The 20706-nt window shown below is 36.3% G+C and overlaps 2 protein-coding genes across 4 annotated transcripts; both read left to right on the top strand.

Annotated features, from left to right (window-relative positions):
* The first annotated feature begins 4 nt into the window (after positions 1-4).
* On the top strand, positions 5-19674 carry LOC117335508 (DNA topoisomerase 3-beta-1-like). 2 transcript variants are annotated; one of them, XM_033895546.1, is made up of 17 exons: positions 5-368; positions 1986-2063; positions 2334-2447; positions 2584-2751; positions 3038-3172; positions 4232-4344; positions 4576-4667; positions 5161-5269; positions 5866-5949; positions 7435-7555; positions 8572-8751; positions 9079-9288; positions 12644-12861; positions 13231-13411; positions 14535-14734; positions 15456-15561; positions 16437-19674. In XM_033895546.1, the coding sequence occupies exons 1-17, from the start codon at positions 129-131 to the stop codon at positions 16644-16646; spliced, it is 2559 nt and encodes an 852-aa protein (XP_033751437.1). In that variant the 5' UTR covers positions 5-128; the 3' UTR covers positions 16647-19674. The 2 variants fall into 2 exon arrangements, with proteins under 2 accessions (XP_033751437.1, XP_033751438.1); XM_033895547.1 differs by lacking the exon at positions 5-368 and adding an exon at positions 413-1248.
* Positions 17632-19677, top strand: LOC117335509. Of its 2 annotated transcripts, none has more exons than XM_033895549.1 (2): positions 17632-18805; positions 19080-19677. In XM_033895549.1, exon 1 carries the CDS (start codon positions 17665-17667, stop codon positions 18802-18804), a length of 1140 nt encoding a protein of 379 aa, XP_033751440.1. In that variant the 5' UTR covers positions 17632-17664; the 3' UTR covers position 18805; positions 19080-19677. The 2 variants fall into 2 exon arrangements, with proteins under 2 accessions (XP_033751440.1, XP_033751439.1); XM_033895548.1 differs by having other exon boundaries at positions 17632-18808; positions 19083-19677.
* Positions 19678-20706: the final 1029 nt, after the last annotated feature.

Raw genomic sequence — 20706 nt, 5'->3', positions numbered from 1 at the left:
AACCACGAGATTACACGAGAGTCAAGATGGCGATGCCCATCCAACGAAGCACAGGCAATATTTGACAGATGGATTTAATGTTAATTCTTTAAAGAGCGTGCAAATCTCGCCGCATTTAAACATAAATCATGAAGACTGTATTGATGGTGGCTGAGAAGCCATCGTTGGCTCAGTCAATTGCCAAAATATTGTCTAATGGCCAAATGAACAGCAGGAAAGGTTCCAATGGAGCTTGCTCGGTGCATGAGTACAGAGGTGTTTTCCCACCAACCCGAGAAAATGTATTTTACAAAATGACTTCCGTCTGCGGTCATGTTTTTGGTTTGGACTTCATGGGGAAATACAACAACTGGGACCGTGTTGATCCTGTAAGACTCTGAAAATATAACTTGGTGCCACATGCATGTATTGTCTACAAAGCCTCAGGGACTTGACACGTTCCTATGACCCAGAATGAAGTAGTTACACCCAGGGTGCGAACACCAGATCAGAATGAAATATTGAACCCGATGGTGCGAACGACAGATAACTTTACCATAGGGTCCGATCAAATCACTGATCTGGGGGTCAAACCATTGGGTTTTATATTTCATTATCTATTGGGTCATGCCCATAGAATATGTCAAGACTTTTTTAAACACTGGATTTGTATGTAAATACACAAATTCATAATGTTAAACCCATACTAGAATTATATTACTCCAAGTAATTACAATACATTTAGGTATATTGACAGACGAGAATAGTGTGAAGCGGCCTCTAGTGAGAGCAAACCTTACAAAGTTTGCTATACCAATTAAACTTAAGTGAAATTCCCTCTATTGTGAAGCTAAAACCTGCCACACTACACAACAAACACCCTTGTTCTGATTCCAATGAAGCTTCTCGACTATCTTCCATAGTTGTGCTTGGAGTGGTCAACAGTACCAAATATAACAGGAAAGCAAGTATATGGAAGTTTGCCTCAACCTAGGATAGAACCCATGAACCTCAGCTTTCTGGTGTGTCACTTTACTAATCAAGCTGAAGGGAAATTTCCCCTAGCGCAATAGTTACTAGAAGGTGACTGTATCGTATCTCTCTGAACACTATTTACAGTTAGAACCTGCCACATTTGCGTATGCAATAGAAAAGAAGTAATGATAAATACCTTGTCTGCACTTGGCCTTGAGCAAAAGACCTCTTGCTCTCTGTTCTGGCATCATACGATTACCACAAGGATATTAAAAGGGATTCTCACTAGCTTGGGTTAGTAAGGTGTTCTACACCCTCCACTTTTATAGTACATTTTTATATTACCTCGTACACAAAGTCTTCTCTCCAGAAGATAACCGCGGCCCAGGTTCTCTTTACTTCAGTGTATCCTCTAGATCTTCTATAGCTTAAATTAGAACTTGTCAACGGCACCAAATCACCATGCCTGTGCTGGGTCTCGAACTAGCTACGCACCTCTAAATGGGCATTCTACCACTAGGCTAAAGGGATATTCATGCTACCCTGAACTAGTAAGCTGATCTATATACAGGTACTCTGCACTTTTACATATAAGATATTCAGCACCCGGTGTTGAGGCCAAAGGAAACACTGATGAAAATCATATGGCTTGTACTGCTACACACTACTATAAGACTTTTTTTCTGTTTAAGGCCATTTTAAACCAACGTTGATAGACACTGTAGTTTAGTGGTAGGATGCAGGGTTATAATGTGACCAAAGAGTCCCTAGTTTGAGTACCGGAACAGGCACTGTTGTAGATCTGATCAACTACTATCCAGATAGTGGCTATATATATGTAATAAATCCATTGTAAAATATATTGATAGTAATTATATATATAATGTATCATAAAATGGCATTTAAATATTTTACAACTTGATAGTTCCACTACTATATATGTATTTGTTCTTTAAATTCCATAAATGAATCAATGACATGTTTTTTTCTATGAATTCAAAATAATGATTTGAATGTTGATTTCATTTCAGGTTGAACTGTTTAGTGCACCAACCACTAAGAAAGAAGCGACTGAAAAATTAAAGATGCCAGCATTTCTGTCAAAAGAGGTAAAGTGGGGGAGGGGGGAGGTAACTGATAATGTATTCAGTAAATGAATGATGGAGCTGGAACACTACATATCAAATGTATAATTTCTTCTGTTGGATATGTATTTGTTTACCAGGTAATCTAATGGGTAATATTGCATCAATACCTCATATCAAAACACATTGTGTTAAAAGTGGGATATCATATAAACTTACTTGATTCCTGCAAGTATATATATTTAATTTTTCATTTTTATGTATCTCAATACAAGAATGATTTCAAAAAAACAGGCTCGTGGTGCAGATTATGTGGTGCTGTGGTTGGATTGTGACAAGGAGGGTGAGAATATCTGCTTTGAGGTGTTGGACTGTATCGAGAACTCGATGAACAGAGGAACAGGACAGGTGATATAATAATTTACTTTCCTCATTTTTGTGTGTGATATTCATTATATTAATATCAAAAAGAGTTCCATTAATGAAAAACCTATAAAATAGTTTTTATGCAGGAAAACATTTTTTTTTTTACATATTTTTACAGACAGTGTACAGGTCAAAGTTCAGTGCCATCACAGACAGAGATATCAAAGAGGCCATGAACAAGCTAATACAACCCAACAAAAATGAGGCATTGTCGGTGGATGCCCGCCAAGAAATGGACCTCAGAATTGGTTGTGCCTTCACCAGGTTCCAAACAAAGTTTTTCCAGGTAAGTTTTATAGCTGGAAATTTGATATTTTATCCAAGGTAGCAATTCTTTACTACATTTATCAACTCAAAAATGTTTAAAAACATAAACTTGAATGTTGAGAATCCAGAAATGAATGATCCAGTTTATGTGTACCTGTTTTGTTCATATTCAGATAGTTGTTGTACATATGTAGTAAATCCATTGTAAAAATTATTGATAGTACATGATGTATCATAAAATGGTGGTAAAATATTTTATAACTTAATAGTTCCACTACTATGTGCTTGTGATGATTCTATTTCAGGGGAAGTACGGTGACCTGGACAGTACCCTGATATCGTATGGCCCCTGTCAGACTCCCACCCTAGGGTTCTGTGTGGACAGACATGACAAGATTCAGTCCTTCAAACCAGAGCCCTATTGGGTTATACATGTATCGGTGAGGCAATATTAACAAACACTACTTCCAATGCCTACATATTAAAAGTTTGTAGTGCCAACTCCAATGTATTTTGATAGTTGTTGAAATTGGAAACCTTGACACTTTATATTATATATATCAATATAAACTTGATAGTACAGCTATTACATTTTACAGAATACAAAATGCCACTATCTACATTTCCTATTTCTTCAAAAGCAGAAATTTAGCACTTTTTTTTTGTCCTGAAGATGAAAGATATTAAAAATTAGTACAATAATAAAGTTTTTTAAGCTTGTTTATTTATTTATTTATAGCACATTTTCTGGATAAATCTACATGGTCATCTCTAATAGAAAAATAGATAGAACTTGGAATAAATTTGGAGGATTATAATCAAGACTTTATATGTTACACTTTTTATGTGAACAATGGTTATAATATTTCAGGCGTATTTCTTGTGATTGCTTTAGAAAATAAGAACATTTACTTCATTTGAAAAAGTTAAAATGATTTGGAGTGAAAGTATTATGACGAATTCAAGTGATTGTTGTAACTTATAACACAGATTATCTCCCTTTGATCAGTTCGAGGGTTGAAGAATAAATGCATGACTCACAATGTACGTTTGACCCATATTCTAAATGGACAGGCTATTGGAACCAATATCAATGCAAATATTTTTTTCATGTCAATGGAATTCCTATAAAGTGATTTCTTTATCTTAATTAGAAATACATTTGATCTGAAACATCAAAATCGTCAGTTTTCATGTGCTCATTGGCAGGTTGTATCATAAGATGTCCTCCTTGGAAAAGTCCTGTTTTGTCAGGAGCTAATTTTAATATCATAACATTCTTTTCTTTTAAAACAGTGTTAAGTTCAGATAAAATAATGTGTGTTACTTTGGTTTGGAACAGACATACATTTTCCTGCACTGCTTAGAATATATTTACCTAACATATTTGTATACATATATTTTTATACTAGAATATCCATCACATTGGCATCATATTGGCTTTCATTCAGTACTAAAATATCCTTGTTTGATATGGAATACATTTTCCTCTGTGATAGGTGGCTCACCCTGGTGGTAGAGTTATCAACCTTGACTGGGACAGAGTGAGAATATTCGACAAAGAAGTAGCACAGATGTTTGTCAACATGATCAAAGGTGTTGACTCAGCAAGGTACAATATCTCTAAGATACTTTCTTGTTAATAAGTTAGTTATGCGTTCTTAATGGCCGTCAACACTTTTTTTTTCAGATAGATTTCTAATCAACAAAAATATAATGGAATTGAATTTATTGAATTTGATTCTATCAGTAATTATATTGATGTGATTTTTCACTTGGAGAATTTTTTATCTGCTTTATTGATTGACAGTGCTCTTAATTTTGTCTGCTTTATTAATGACAGGGTTCTGAAGGTTGTTCAGGAAGAGAAGTTTAAGAGTCGTCCAATAGCCCTAAACACGGTTGAGATGTTGCGTACTGCCAGTTCAGGACTAGGTCAGAATCCATGATGATAGGTCCAACTTAAGTTGTCCATATAAGATTAATATTTGTCAGTTTACTTTAATTACATAACATACAGTCAACTTTTACTTACAGCTTTCTAGTGACCATGAAATCTTTATTTACAAATTTCGTTATTCCTAATCCATCAGATATTTTACAAATTTTGTTATTCCCAATTCATCAAATATATTGAAGAAAATCAGGTCTTGATACTTAAGGAAATATTGTTGCTCATAACTTAAATATTTTCAAAGTTTATTTTACATCTATAATCCAGCATCAGTCTCCCCTGTATGTGGTCCGAGTGTCTTTGTTAATCGTATTACCAATCTCCTGTGTAGTGTATATCCTCACAAAATCACTTTCCTCAATTTCATATAAATCAATTTTACTCGTATGTTATAATAGAGCAAATCTCCAATGTCTGTTATCATAAATCTTCCCTGTACATCATCAATACTTAAGTTTTTCTTCCTGTTGACAGGTATGGGCCCACAGCATACCATGCAGATTGCAGAGAGATTGTACACACAAGGCTATATAAGCTACCCTAGAACTGAGACAACACATTACCCGGAGAACTTTGACCTCAAGTAAGCTTTAAACAATTCACCTAACAGTACAAATGAGAAAATTGTACAAGTGGTATGAATTAGGAGCTACATGGATTAGGTTTACTCTACCTTCCACAGCATGCCTGAGGTTACTGGAGTAGCCTGAGGTGTATCAATAAGTCCCATTCTCAAACCCAGGTACCCCTTAGTGATATACTATGCCCAGCTTCTCAGTGATATTTGCATTGTTTTACAGCTAAAATGCACTGTTTCCCCTAGCTAAAAAGTGGGTCATTTTCCCCATGATAACCAAATGAAAAAAAAAGAAGAAAAAATCTTTCAAGAAAACATTTATTATATTTCCCTAATCTAAGCAGGCACTGACATTTTTAGACTTCAAGTAGAAATAATGGTAACACTATTAGTTTTCTGTAACAGAATGTCATCTTTAAAACAAAAATTTGCTCTCTGTGGTACCATACAGCCAGGCTATATTTTCTGTATGAGATTGTCATCTTTAAAAAATAAAGTTTAATATGTTATATTACCATAGATACAGTCTGCCATGTTGAATTTAATTTTGATGGGTCACTGAACTATTCCTTTGTCTTCATTCATTTGTTCTTTTTTTGTAGAGGAACTCTGAAACAGCAACAGTCTAATTCATTATGGGGAAGTATTGTGTCTGACCTTCTCAACACAGGCATACAGAAACCAAAGTAAGATTGTGTTTGTGTCTTAGAAATTCTAATTAAAATTTCCCAAAGTTTGGCATTTACTGCAATATCACACTTAAGTTGTCAAATTCTGTAAGAAATATAGTCTAATTTTTCTACTGAGAGGTCAGTGTATTGATGCATAGATATATTTTGGCAATTTTATTAATCCTCAAAAATAGCAAAAAATAAGATCCCTTTAATATCACTTATATAGTAAGAAGTGAATGTTTATGAGTAGAGTAGACAGTATAACTTTGATATAATCCCAAGGTTTCATCCATAACCATGTCTGTTCATAAACCTGTTTTTAACCAAAACACTTGTTAGGTCACCTGAGCTTTGCTCAAGTGACCTATTCTAATCCCCTTTTGTCCGTTGTCGTCCATAAAAAATTTACGTTTTCGATTTCTTCTCCAAAACCGCTGAACCAAATTCAATGAAATTTGGCAGGAAGCTTCTATGGCTAAAGGTCAACCAAAACTGTGAATTATATGGTCCCCACCCCCTAGGTGCCTGAGGGGCATGGCCAAAAATGGTCAAATTGACTAAAACTTCAAAAATCTTCTTCTCTACTCTCAGATATGTTGCAATTAAACACTCTTCATAAATGGAAGGGTTTTAAGGTGCTGTACCAAAATTGTGAATTTCGTGACCCTGGGGTCTCACGTTTGCCCCTGGGGAGGGGCTAAACTTTACTATAGTTTATATTGAGAAATCACAATTTTGACTATGATTTGTTGGATTTGTATTGGAATTCATTCTAACTTTGTTAACATTATCAGCTTGGGATGACAGCTCGATGGTATGTACATGTTGGTTTGACTGACCCCCTGGGCTGATGGGCAGGGTCTAAAAGGGTCAATTAAATTAACTTAAATACTTCAAAACTCAGGTGACTGTTAAGGCCCATGGGCCTCTTGATATCTATGACACCAGCATATCGCTTATCCAATGGTGTCTACATACACTTTTATCTCTGACAATAAAAGATGTTAACACCAGAAAGTTGTCTATAGAATTTCACATAAAACATTGCTTTATAATTTGCAAAGGGAAGTAACCTGACATGAACTTCTTTTCATCAGACACATAATTAAACAGAAAAAATCCAATATCTGCATACAACATTCATTGTAAATGCATATATATTTTTTATTGAAAGATTTAACTAGAAGCACATATAAATCTTTCGGAAAAATCATGATTAAAATGAATAATTTTTCCCAGGGGTATTAATAATCTGTGTCCAATTATGTGCATCCAACCATCCTCCAAAATAGTTTTAGATCACACATCAGGCTAGTGTTCTACAGCACCTTGCTTTATAGTTTTTGCACATTTAAAACACAACTTTAATAGGAATCACAATATCAAAAAGAAGTATGTTTATGGAACTAAAGAACACTGACTGGCTGAACACCAAGATAGATACCTCAAGGAAAACTTATTAACATCTCACTATAAGTAATTGTTCACTCTAAACAGAAAAGGATCAGATGCAGGTGACCATCCACCCATCACACCAATGAGACCTGCTACGGAGACTGAGTTAGGCCATGACGCATGGCGGTTGTATGACTTCATCACCAGACATTTCATAGCCACTGTAAGTAGAGGGTGATTTCAATCATTTTAAGATATTTTAGCTAATAGTTCAGTTGGTAGAGCATCCGACTGATGTAAACCATGGTACAGATCAGTGGCTGTAGTTTGATCCCTGTGTCTGTTTGTGACTCTCAGCCAGCTGAGAACATGAACATTCATGTGTTGACCTATTGCTCTGGATAGCAGCAGGGTTCCCAAATGTTGTTCAGTTAGGTAGCCACCAACTACTACAAGTAGGCTCCACCTCAAAATGACCCTGAGTGTTCATAAGGCATTAAACACAGGAAACAAACCTTTAACTAAGTCGATTGAGTTTTTGTCTGTCTGAGGCTATGAAATACAAGTTACTACTTTAGGTAAATCAGTTCATTGATATTTCAATCTGTTAAACTTGATGATGTATTCGACATACACGGAAATACATACACGGAAATACATACACGGAAATACAAGTTTGTAGGTTTAATGAAATATGGGAAATATTTTCCATCACCTATTCTTTTGTAACTTGAGGTAATAGGAGGCAAATCCAGGATAGATTGAAGACATCATTATTTAAAAAAAAAAAATAAATCAAAAGAATTTGTGGGTGAAAAGCTAACTGTACTGTAGGATACTAGGACTGATAATGGCTTAGTCATACTTTAGAGTTCAAGATCACATTTGATATCTTATATTACAATCAGTCACACTCTCTTGATTTGTGCCAATTTCATATACATTATGTACTTCAGTAAATGTGTATTTCCAAAGTCAGCCCTGAACAGAAATTTATTACATGTTGACTTAACAGTGCCAGTAATGCATATTAACAGTATATTGTGAACGTTTTTTTTTTTCTTTTATTAAATGAATAGACAGTGTACAATTGTAACTTCATAAACATTCAAAGTACTTTTAATTATCACAATCATCACTTATAAGTCAGAGTGATTGTTACCTAGTAAACAAATAGTACAATACCAGGTACATTACAGCAGAATATGGGGTCAGTAATTGTTGTTGTGGTGTTTCTAGCTGAGCCGTGACATGAAGTACCTACAGACTACAGTGTTTATGGAGATCGGAGCGGAGAAGTTTACCTGTAGTGGTAAAGTAGTGCTAGATCCTGGCTTCACTACCGTGCTGACATGGAAATCTGCTGACGAGGAATCACTTCCCGAGTTCAAAAAAGATCAGAATCTCACTGTTAATGATGTATGTTTATAATACATGTATATCCATTAGTCATATGGTCAAAAGTGTTTTGCTTCATTTTTGTCAAAACAGGAGTCGGGGCAGACATGTTTCATAAGCATTCAGTAAATCTTGCTTTCATTATTTGTTAAACATTAATTTTGTTAATACTAGTATCAACATTTGGTAACCCAAGTTCGATTGTACTGTCACTTATCAGTAAGTAAAGATACACATAACCAGACTACTGTGGGTTTCCGGGATGACACATAACCAGACTACTGTGGGTTTCCGGGATGCCTGTACATGTTTTCCTGTGTAGGTGATTGTATTTGTGTATGTTGTCAGGTAAAATTGGTAGATCGCCAGACATCTCCCCCGGATTATCTGACAGAGAGCGAGTTGATCACGTTGATGGAGAAGCATGGTATTGGGACAGATGCCAGCATCCCTGTCCACATCAACAACATCTGTGAAAGAAACTATGTGAGCATCATTGGAGGACGAAAGCTCAAGCCCACTGCACTCGGGATCGTACTGGTTCATGGATACCAGAAGGTAATAGTTCAAAATTGTAAATACAGGACTATCATACTTGTAGAATTAATTTTCCATTGTTTGTATGCAGAATGCAGCTTTCTGATTGGTTGAGATTTTTTGTTCATACCACTATGAAAAAAGAATCCGAGAATGGCGTGAAAAATGTGACTTCACAATACGACAATTGACGTTGCGTATTGATTTGAGAAAAAGAATCCCATATAAAACCAGTAAAAATGTACATAAAACATGTTTTAAATTAGAAAATTATTTTCAAACATTAATTATAAGCATTGATGTCAATTATTTTTAGCTCACCTGGACCAAAGGTCCGGTGAGCTTATGCCATGGCGCGGCGTCCGTCGTCCGTCCGTCCGTCGTCCGTCGTCCGTCGTCCGTCCGTCCGTCCGTCCGTCCGTCAACATTTGCTTCAAATCGCTACTAGTCATAAAGTTCTTATTGGATTTTGACCAAATTTGGCCAGAAACATCCTTGGCAGAATGGGAACAGATTTTGCATAAATGGTGACTCTGACCCCTGAGGGGCCAAAGGGGCGGGGCCCAATAGGGGAAATAGAGGTAATTCCTTTAAATCGCTACTAGTCATAAAGTTATGAATGGATTTCAACCCAATATGGTCAGAAACATCCTTGGGAGAAGGGGAACAGATTTTGCATAAATGGTGATTCTGACCCCCGAGGGGCCAAAGGGGCGGGGCCAAATATGGGAAATAGAGGTAATTCATCTAAATCTCTACTAGTCATAAAGTTATGAATGGATTTGAACCCAATTTGGTCAGAAACATCCTTGGGGGAAGGGGAAGAGATTTTGCATAAATGGTGGCTCTGACCCCCGAGGGGCCAAAGGGGCGGGGCCCAATATGGGAAATAGAGGTAATTCCTTTAAATCACTACTAGTCATAAAGTTATGAATGGATTTCAACCCAATTTGGTCAGAAACATCCTTGGGGGAAGGGAAACAGATTTTGCATAAATGGTGATTCTGACCCCCGAGGGGCCAAAGGGGCGGGGCCAAATATGGGAAATAGAGGTAATTCCTCTAAATCTCTACTAGTCATAAAGTTATGAATGGATTTGAACCCAATTTGGTCAGTAACATCCTTGGGGGAAGGGGAAGAGATTTTGCATAAATGGTGGCTCTGACCCCTGAGGGGCCAAAGGGGCGGGGTCCAATAGGGGAAATTGAGGTAATTCCTTTAAATCACTACTAGTCATAAAGTTATGAATGGATTTCAACCCAATTTGGTCAGAAACATCCTTGGGGGAAGGGGAAGAGATTTTGCACAAATGGTGGCTATGACCCCCGAGGGGCCAAAAGGGCGTGGCCCAGTGGGGTAAATAGAGGTAATTCCTTTGAATCGCTACTAGTCATAAAGTTATGAATGGATTTGAACCCAATTTGATCAGAAACATCCTTGGGGGAAGGGGAACAGATTTTGCATAAACGGTGACTCTGACCCTAAAGGGGCAAAAAGAGCGGGGCCCAGTGGGGGAAGTAGAGGTAATTCCTTTGAATCGCTACTAGTCATATAGTTATGAATGGATTTGAACCCAATTTGGTCCGAAACATCCTTGGGGGAAGGGGAACAGATTTTGCATAAATGGTGGCTCTGACCTAAAAGGGGCCAAAAGGGCGGGGCCCAGTGGGGGAAATAGAGGTAATTCCTTTGAATCGCTATTAGTCATCAAGTTATGAATGGATTTGAACCCAATTTGGTCAGAAACAGGGGAACAGATTTTGCATAAATGGTGACTCTGACCCCCGAATGGCCAAAGGGTGGGGCCCAATAGGTGAAATAGAGGTAATTTCTTTAAATCGCTACTTGTCATAAAGTGATGAATGCATGTTCTATAAACAATTCTTGAGGTCTTTCAGACCTTAGAGAGTCTGGACTTCATTAATCTTTAAAGCAGTTCGGATTCCCACACTATAACCATATATAGCATTGTTAGAGTTTTACAAATAAAACAAATTGAATATGAACATTATTTCGACATTTGGTCTAATCCAACCAGGTGAGCGATACAGGCCCCATGGGCCTCTTGTTTAGTTTCATCAGGGTATGAAAAAAATTTTGTTTGCAAACTGTATGAATAATTGACATCAATGCTTTAATATTCAAATTATTTGTTATTATGTTTGGGGCACTATTACATTCTGGTGGGAGTTAACTGAAATAGGAGTTAACTGAAATAGGAGTTAACTGAAATAGGAGTTAACTGAAATAGGTGACGTTAACTGAAATAGGAGTTAACTGAAATAGGAGTTAACTGAAATAGGTGACGTTAACTGAAATAGGTGACGTTAACTGAAATAGGAGTTAACTGAAATAGGAGTTCACTGAAATAGGTGACGTTAACTGAAATAGGAGTTAACTGAAATAGGTGACGTTAACTGAAATAGGTGACGTTAACTGAAATAGGAGTTAACTGAAATAGGTGACATTAACTGAAATAGGTGACGTTAACTGAAATAGGAGTTAACTGAAATAGGTGACGTTAACTGAAATAGGAGTTAACTGAAATAGTTAACTGAAATAGGAGTTAACTGAAATAGGAGTTAACTTGAATAGGAGTTAACTGAAATAGGAGTTAACTGAAATAGGAGTTAACTGAAATAGCAGTTAACTGAAATAGGAGTTAACTGAAATAGGAGTTAACTGAAATAGGAGTTAACTGAAATAGGAGTTAACTGAATAGGAGTTAACTTGAAAAGGAGTTAACTGAAATAGGAGTTAACTTGAAAAGGAGTTAACTGAAATAGGAGTTAACTTGAAAAGGAGTTAACTGAAATAGGAGTTAACTGAAATAGGAGTTAACTGAAATAGGTGACGTTAACTGAAATAGGAGTTAACTGAAATAGGAGTTAACTGAAATAGGAGTTAACTTGAATAGGAGTTAACTTATAATGTTGATTTGGTGAAAATAATCATTATAGCCAGTTAGATGGACTAGGATATTTGAGACTTGGGCTCATTCATTTTCTCTGGGACTCACTTTAATTTTGAGTATCCACTATCTCTTAGTATAATTTTGAGTATCCACTATCTCTTAGTATAATTTTGAGTATCCACTATCTCTTAGTATAATTTTGAGTATCCACTATCTCTTAGTATAAGGACACACCAAAATTTTGGAAATTTTGTTCTGAACTCGTCTTGAGAAATCTTATAATGATTTTCACCTTGATGTTATTCTCACCTGTTTTTGATTCTTTCATCATACATTACTGAAAGTGAAATTATGAAACTGAAAGTGAAATTATTTCACCATGAAATGAATATGTTTCTAGCTCTAATCACAAAAGGACTCCTGGCTTTCCTTACTTAGTGTTTGTAATTTTGACTCCAACAGATTGATGCTGAGCTCGTTCTCCCTACAATGCGGTCGGCACTGGAAAAGCAGCTGAACCTGATAGCGCAGGGGAAGGCGAACTATGAAGAGGTTCTCCACCATGGAATTAGTATCTTCTGTCTCAAATTCAAGTACTTTGTGGAGAGCATTCCGGGCATGGACGAACTGTTCGAAGTAACCTTTTCACCTCTGGCTGCAAGTGGAAAACCACTCTCAAGGTATTAAAAAATAAATGAGATTTGAATGGATTAGAACTATTATCAGACACCAATTCGGTAGTAGTATCTGAAGATTTTCTTATTGTAGAATTAATGAAAAGATTTTTTTTAAGTTGGTGAGATTACTACAAAATTTCTCAGCAAATTTTCATCTGAAGATACCGATTTTATAACCTCCTCAGAGACATCTCAGGCGTCCTGGACAAAGATCTTTTGAAAAAATTTGGGTGCACAAAAAATACTGGTAGAAGTATTTTTCTTAGTAGTTTTAACCAAAATAAGAACCTGCACAAATTACACTGGTGTGCAAGTTTTTATGGAACATACTATAATACACAGTATTTAAAAACTTAAATGTCTTACTTACAGATGTGGCAAATGCCGCAGGTTTATGAAGTTTGTACAGGCCAAGCCATCTCGTCTTCACTGTTCTAACTGTGATGAGACTTTCAGCCTCCCTCAAAATGGCAATATTAAGCTATACAAGGAGATAAAATGTCCGCTAGATGACTTTGAACTGGTTCTGTGGACAACAGGCGTCAAAGGAAAGGTATACTACATAGATGGCTTTTATCAGTGTGTTGCAAACATACTTTTTGGAGGAAGCAGTGTCAAACATTCCTTTGTCAGTTAAAGAAATGCCTAAGTGTTCATTTTGAGACCTACAATTTTGTCACATTATTTTTTGTTCAACAAGAAAATGGTGGTATATACTGCTTTATGCTCAACACTACAGGAGTTAGATTACTGGTTCACATGTCGTATAGTGTGACCAGGTGAGATGTCCTGCTGGATGTCTTTGGCAGTATGATTCATTGAAGGAGCATCGGCAGTATGCTTCATTGAGGATGCATCAGATCCCCGCTATCATAAGAAGACAAACACAAACATCCCACAGCCTCCTAAAACACACACACTCATCACATACATACATCTTAAACAGGTAGTTGTTGATAGAACTGTAAACAACTTAAAGTCAAACCAAACCATTCTCTTTCAATACTTCATGATATCAAATCAAAATTTGTGTAATGGGAAACCTAAGCCATCAAAGATTAGCATTTTATATTGAAGTTGGTATCAACAATGAATACTGTAAATTGGGACTTTTTAATGCTGCTTAATTTTTTTTTTTTTTTTTCACTATTAAAAACTGGTTTTATTTTGATGGGTCTTCATTTGGCTTTTCAATCCATCCTGTGTCATATTTTGGCATAAGTGCGGTCCTGTGTGACAAACAATCTTTTGTCGTATGTTCTCCCTCAAAGCCACAACTGCAACTGAACTAGAGATACTCTGACCCATACAAAAGCATACATGACCAACCCCTTTATTCTCGCATACCTATCTATACACACAAAGTACAAAATATTTTCAACACAAATCTTATAAATCATACCTTTATTGAAGAATGACAAAACAATCCATTTTGTGCCAATGTGTGGGATATAGAGCCTGTGTTGTTATTATGGAAATGAATTCAAACTACTTTACCTAATTATTAAGTTGGAAAATAGTGTGTCTAGAATATATGCCTTTTAATACCAAAAACATTTTATTTTGGTGTGTTGTACTTTGTTTAACCAAAAGTACGGCATAAATGTGTCGGTACATGTATGTATGTTTCTGTGTGTAACAGAGGTAACATATAAAATTGATTTCTTTGGTTTCAGAGCTTTCCACTGTGTCCCTACTGCTTCAACAATCCCCCATTCAAAGACATGAGGAAGAACAATGGCTGTAACGAGTGTACCCATCCTAGCTGTCAACACAGTCTGTCCCAGAACGGTGTGTCCGAGTGCGTGGAGTGTGAGAACGGTGTCCTCGTACTTGACCCAACCTCCAGTCCGAAGTGGAGGATGGCCTGTAACAAGTAGGTTCAATGTACATAACAATTTTACTACCTATATGTATATATACAAACAAACATTGTTTGTATTATGGCCATGTAACTTCTCGACATAAACATGTTCATTTTGCACTTTTCCCCACTGTTAAGTTTGATAAAGTATATGTAGATAGCATTAATATTTGATGTTAATACATACAGTATGGATGTGATAGAAATACCAAGCATTCAAACTGTCCTGCAAACTTTTGTGTGCAGAACTTCAGTTTATTTTAACAGCAATAATGCGAAGTGAATATAAATGTAAGGTTTAATTGATGTGCTGCAGATCAAAATGCCTGGGGTGCATTAAAATGTAACATTTTCCATTTCACAAGATCCTAAAATGAGTCCTATTTAACAAAATATTCTTAATACATACCTATATTCAAAATTGTCATGTTACCTATATTTTCCAATCCTCTAAGCAAACAGTATTATCCTTGGATATGCAACAAACCAATCCTGGGTCGCCACACCGTTAAATTGGCTGACTTTTAACATGTTTGTCACACTTATGTATTCGTAAACAATCAGCTTTAGTGATTGGTCAGTGGTTCTTTGTATAGTCATCAAATAACTGATCTGACATATGTGCCTTTGATTTTGCCAGGACACATTCCAGAATGTAAACAAAACCTCTTGAGAAGCAAAGATACATTTTGCGTGACCTGTCAATCTTAGACCACTGTGTTTGTTATTACAGATGTAATGTGGTGCTACATTTCTTTGAGAATGCCCATCGTGTATCAGTGTCCGAGGAAACTTGTGACGACTGCGGCTCACACATAGTCAACGTAGACTTCAGCAAGGTATTCTCTTCAATATTAGGATTTTAATGACCATATCTTCACAGATTCATGAAAAGAAAATTGAAAAGATTCAAATGTGCCATGTGTATTGGAATATTTCATAATAATTATCTTAATAGCGTATATATAAATTCCAGGGAAAAACCGAAAAATAAAATATGTTAGTCTAAAGAGTAATCAATATAAAATTTTATTACATTTGGAATTTTATATAAGATGCTGATTTCTCTTCATTGATCTTTGTTATATCATTTAACATTGATCTGCAATATGGCAACAGTGATTTAACATTTTATCAAAGATGGGGGTTTTACGAAGCTGTGGTGAATATTATCGAATAAGATTTAATTTAAATAGCATGAGATCATATTGATACCTGGAGCATTCTGTGCTCAGGTTTTGATACAGAAATGTAATAAAACAGCCGTGCCACGTTGTTTCGATCAGTATGATGATTTATGGAGTCAATATCAACCGATATTTGTTACTTTGCTCCACAAGTCTTCATATTAATAGAAACAAAGGGCCATAACTGATGAATACTTACCTTCAATTTCAAATTTGATTAAAAAGTATCAAGATAATAAATCAATAAGTATTATGTTATTCGGCAACGATAGATTCATTTCAATATTGCACTTTATTTCAACTTGATGATATTATATGAATCAAGAATTGTTTGATTGCATCAATAATTGTGAAGAAACTCCACCAACACCATGTACATGTATATATGTACCAAGTTTCAACAAAGTTAAATAATGTGTTAATTTAGCAAGTTTTTCACAATGTGTGGAAATGAAAAATAGACGCATGGAAGAACAGACCCTGGCTCCTTTAGATCGTTCAATAATATTAATTTTGTCATATTTCAGGGTAAAACACCGCTAGCTGATGGTAATACTGAGCATTCTGGCTGTGTGTTCTGTGACAATGTGTTCAAACCTATGGTGGAGAAACATCATGCTGTTATGAAGCGTCGAGGGGGGAGGGGCAGGGGTCGAGGAGGGCGGGGCAGAGGAAGAGGAAGGGGCAGGGGAAAACCGAAAGACAAGATGGCAGCGCTGGCTGCATACTTTGTGTGAAACACTGACAGCAATACTTAGCAATCAGAAGTGAACTAATATTTTGCTACACTAGATTTTAATCAACTTAATATCTTCCCAGAGAAGTAAACCATAATGTATATCGTTTTTATACTTAATATCATCTTCTGTAGCTTTTATCCATATTGATAATTAAATATAACTTCAGGTTAGAAACTGTGTTAAAACTCTATTTATTTCTTTTTTTATACCAAGAATTATAACACATGAAGAAATTCTGAATTTCTATGTAAACATGATACATATTTTACTAAGTTAGAAAACCACAGAATATGGTTATGGTTTCTATGTATAATATTGTATTCAGTGTTGAAGATTTTAAAAGTACCTTTCATACAGACGTCACCAGGTGGCATGGCTCAAATTTCAATAGGAAGCTCTGTGCCCTAACCAGCTTAATGTAAAATCAATTTACTGGAACACACAGTACCGATATTTACAAAGTAAAAATTGTGTTGTTTTGTATCTCAGGAAGACTGAAAACTTTGTGTTTCATGTAAAAGCTAAAAAAAACTTTTTTTCCTCATTTCAAAATAGATGTTGAGATCAATACGACCTCTCCCTCCCACGGATAATCAAGGTCAGGAGAAGAATGTGAAATTTTGGAGTTTACTTAAAATTTACATTTTCTTGTATGATCTGTTTTTTGTTAATCATCTGTGTCATGTTATATACTTGTTAATTTCTCTACCAAAGAGTATGTCATGTTGTACAATCACTCTACCATGGAGGATGTCCTGTTGTACGCTCACTCTACCATGGAGGATGTCCTGTTGTGTACTCACTCTACCATGGAGGATGTCCTGTTGTGTACTCACTCTACCATGGAGGATGTCCTGTTTTGTACTCACTCTACCATGGAGGATGTCCTGTTGTGTACTCACTCTACCATGGAGGATGTCCTGTTTTGTACTCACTCTACCGTTGAGGATGTCCTGTTTTGTACTCACTGTACCATGGAGGGTGTCCTGTTCTGTAACTCACTCTACCATGGAGGATGTCCTGTACTCACTCTACCATGGTGGACGTTTTATTGTGCACTCACTCTACCATGGAGTATGTCATGTTGTACACTCACTCTACCATGGAGCATGTCCTGTTTTGTACTCACTCTACCATGGAGGATGTCCTGTTGTGTACTCACTCTACCATGGAGGATGTCCTGTTGAACACTCACTCTACCATGGAGGATGCCCTGTTGTACACTCACTCTACCATGGAGGATGTCCTGTTTTGTACTCGCTCTACCATGGAGGATGTCCTGTTGTGTACTCGCTCTACCATGGAGGATGTCCTGTTTTGTACTCACTCTACCATGGAGGATGTCCTGTTGTGTACTTACTCTACCATGGAGGATGTCCTGTTGTACGCTCACTCTACCATGGAGGATGTCCTGTTTTGTACTCACTCTACCATGGAGTATGTCCTGTTTTGTACTCGCTCTACCATGGAGGATGTCCTGTTTTGTACTCACTCTACCATGGAGGATGTCCTGTTTTGTACTCACTCTACCGTTGAGGATGTCCTGTTTTGTACTCACTCTACCATGGAGGGTGTCCTGTTCTGTAACTCACTCTACCATGGAGGATGTCCTGTACTCACTCTACCATGGAGGATATCCTGTTGTGTACTCACTCTACCATGGAGGATGTCTTATTGTGTACTCACTCTACCATGGAGGATGTCCTGTTGTGTACTCACTCTACCATGGAGGATGTTTTATTGTGTACTCACTCTACCATGGAGGATGTCCTGTTGTACACTCACTCTACCATGGAGGATGTCCTGTTGTACACTCACTCTACTATGGAGGATGTCCTGTTGTACACTCACTCTACCATGGAGGGTGTCCTGTTGTACACTCACTCTACTATGGAGGATGTCCTGTTGTACACTCACTCTACCATGGAGGATGTCCTGTTGTACACTCACTCTACTATGGAGGATGTCCTGTTGTGCACTCACTCTACCATGGAGGATGTCCTGTTGTGTACTTACTCTACCATGGAGAATGTCATGTTGTACACTCACTCTACCATGGAGGATGTCCTGTTTTGTACTCGCTCTACCATGGAGGATGTCCTTTTGTGTACCCACTCTACCACAAAGGGTGCATGTTCATTTTCTCTACCATTAAACATTTTTTAATGTTTACTCTACCATGAAGGATTTTTTGTGTGTATTAACTCTATCATGAAAGATGTCCTGTTGTGTATTGGCTCTACCATGGAGGCTATCCTGTTTTGCATGTTCTTTACTATGAAAGATAACTAGTTTACTTCTTCACTCTAGATTTACCATGAAAGATTAATTTTGTGTTCATTCTATCATGAATTATTTCTTGTGTATTCACTCTACCATGAAATAGTTCGTGTTCACTCTTCAATGAAATATTTCTTGTATTCACTCTCCCATGAAATATATCTTGTGTATTCACTTTTCCATGAAAGATTTCTTGTGTATTCACTCTACCATGAAAGATTTCTTGTGTATATTCACTTTTCCATGAAAGATTTCTTTTGTATTCACTCTACCATGAAATATTTCTTTTGTATTCACTCTACCATGAAAAATTTCTTGTGTATTCACTCTACCATGAAATAGTTCATGTGTATATTCACTTTTCCATGAAAGATTGCTGTTGTATTCACTCTACCATGAAAGATTTCTAGTGTATTCACTCTACCATGAAAGATTTCTTGATTATTCACTCAACCATGAAAGATTTCTTGTGTATTCACTTTACCATGTAGAATTTTCATTCTACATCGAAGGACATCCTCTTCTAGAATATACAATAAACTCACTTTGCCATAATAGACATGCTATGTATTATGGGTTTGTACTAATCCTGCAATACATTCTACGTTAAGAGTTGATTTATAACTTAACTGCAATATCAACACTATGCAAATTCAAATTCTCACTATACAAATGTATCTCAACTTGTTTAAATGTTTTCACTACATATATATACCTGATCATCAGTAAAAGACGTTTTGATTGATAATTGTGTGGTTGCTGTTTTTCTCCCAGAAATGACTACATGTGCAATACAGAGCACTTGCCAAAGAATAAAATGATTTCATCACTGCTTAAAACCAACATTCAATGCAGTCATGAATTAACACCGATTTATAAATGGTCTGCTCTAGTCCTGTATGCAGCTGTCAGAGAAATGCATAGAAACACGAATGTCAACAAATTCACAAGTATATATATCAGTTATATTTGCCTAACATGATGGTTTTCATTGGTTCCATTCAAAGGTCCTCTCTCTGATTTCCTCTTGCTCGTCTTTCATACCACTAGTTAATGCATCATTTTACTGTAATTCAACTAGACTAAAATATTACTTTATGAAAGAAGTTTTCCGTTATCTGTGGCCCTTTTTCTTTCTTTAGTCTCTTCCTGTAATCAGTTTTCAAACATCATTATCCAAAATTAACAACCAAGGTAATACATGCATGTATATGAAATTTGAAAACTGTGAATGTCGGAATCAATATGGCTTTTTAATGGTCATCTTTTGTCTTCAAGTAAGCATTCACGACACAGGACTGAATGAATAGTATGAAAAGAAATAGTGACAATGCATTTGTCAAAATCCAGAGAAACGCCCTGCTACATGGAGTAGGATCAGCCATTAACATTTCAAGAATTTTCTGGTGCATAAAATTTCAAATTCCAAAGGAAATTATATAAATGTAATATAATAAAGACTTCCTTCGTATATATGTACCTCTGTAGATCCATACAATTAAATCCTAATATGCATGTATGCTGCGAAATATATCCGAATAAGTCGTTGAATAGTTTGACCAGAACTGAATTGCAATTTTTTTTGTTTTCTTCAGTGAAATCAAACTCATTGTGTAGTTATTCAATATTTCATGGTCAGAGCCATTCCGCTTTGCAGAGGATACAATAGCTATTCCAGAGCTATGCGTGTGTGCGAGGCATTTATATCAAATTTTGATGGATGGTGGGTATAAATCCCTATTTTCCTAGTGACCTTATACTGATTATGTTTAACAAG

Source organism: Pecten maximus, chromosome 10 (genome assembly GCF_902652985.1).
Source record: "Pecten maximus chromosome 10, xPecMax1.1, whole genome shotgun sequence".
Taxonomy (NCBI): Eukaryota; Metazoa; Mollusca; class Bivalvia; order Pectinida; family Pectinidae; genus Pecten; species Pecten maximus.
Note: the sequence above shows the minus strand (reverse complement) of the source record. Positions and strands in the feature narration are given on the sequence as shown.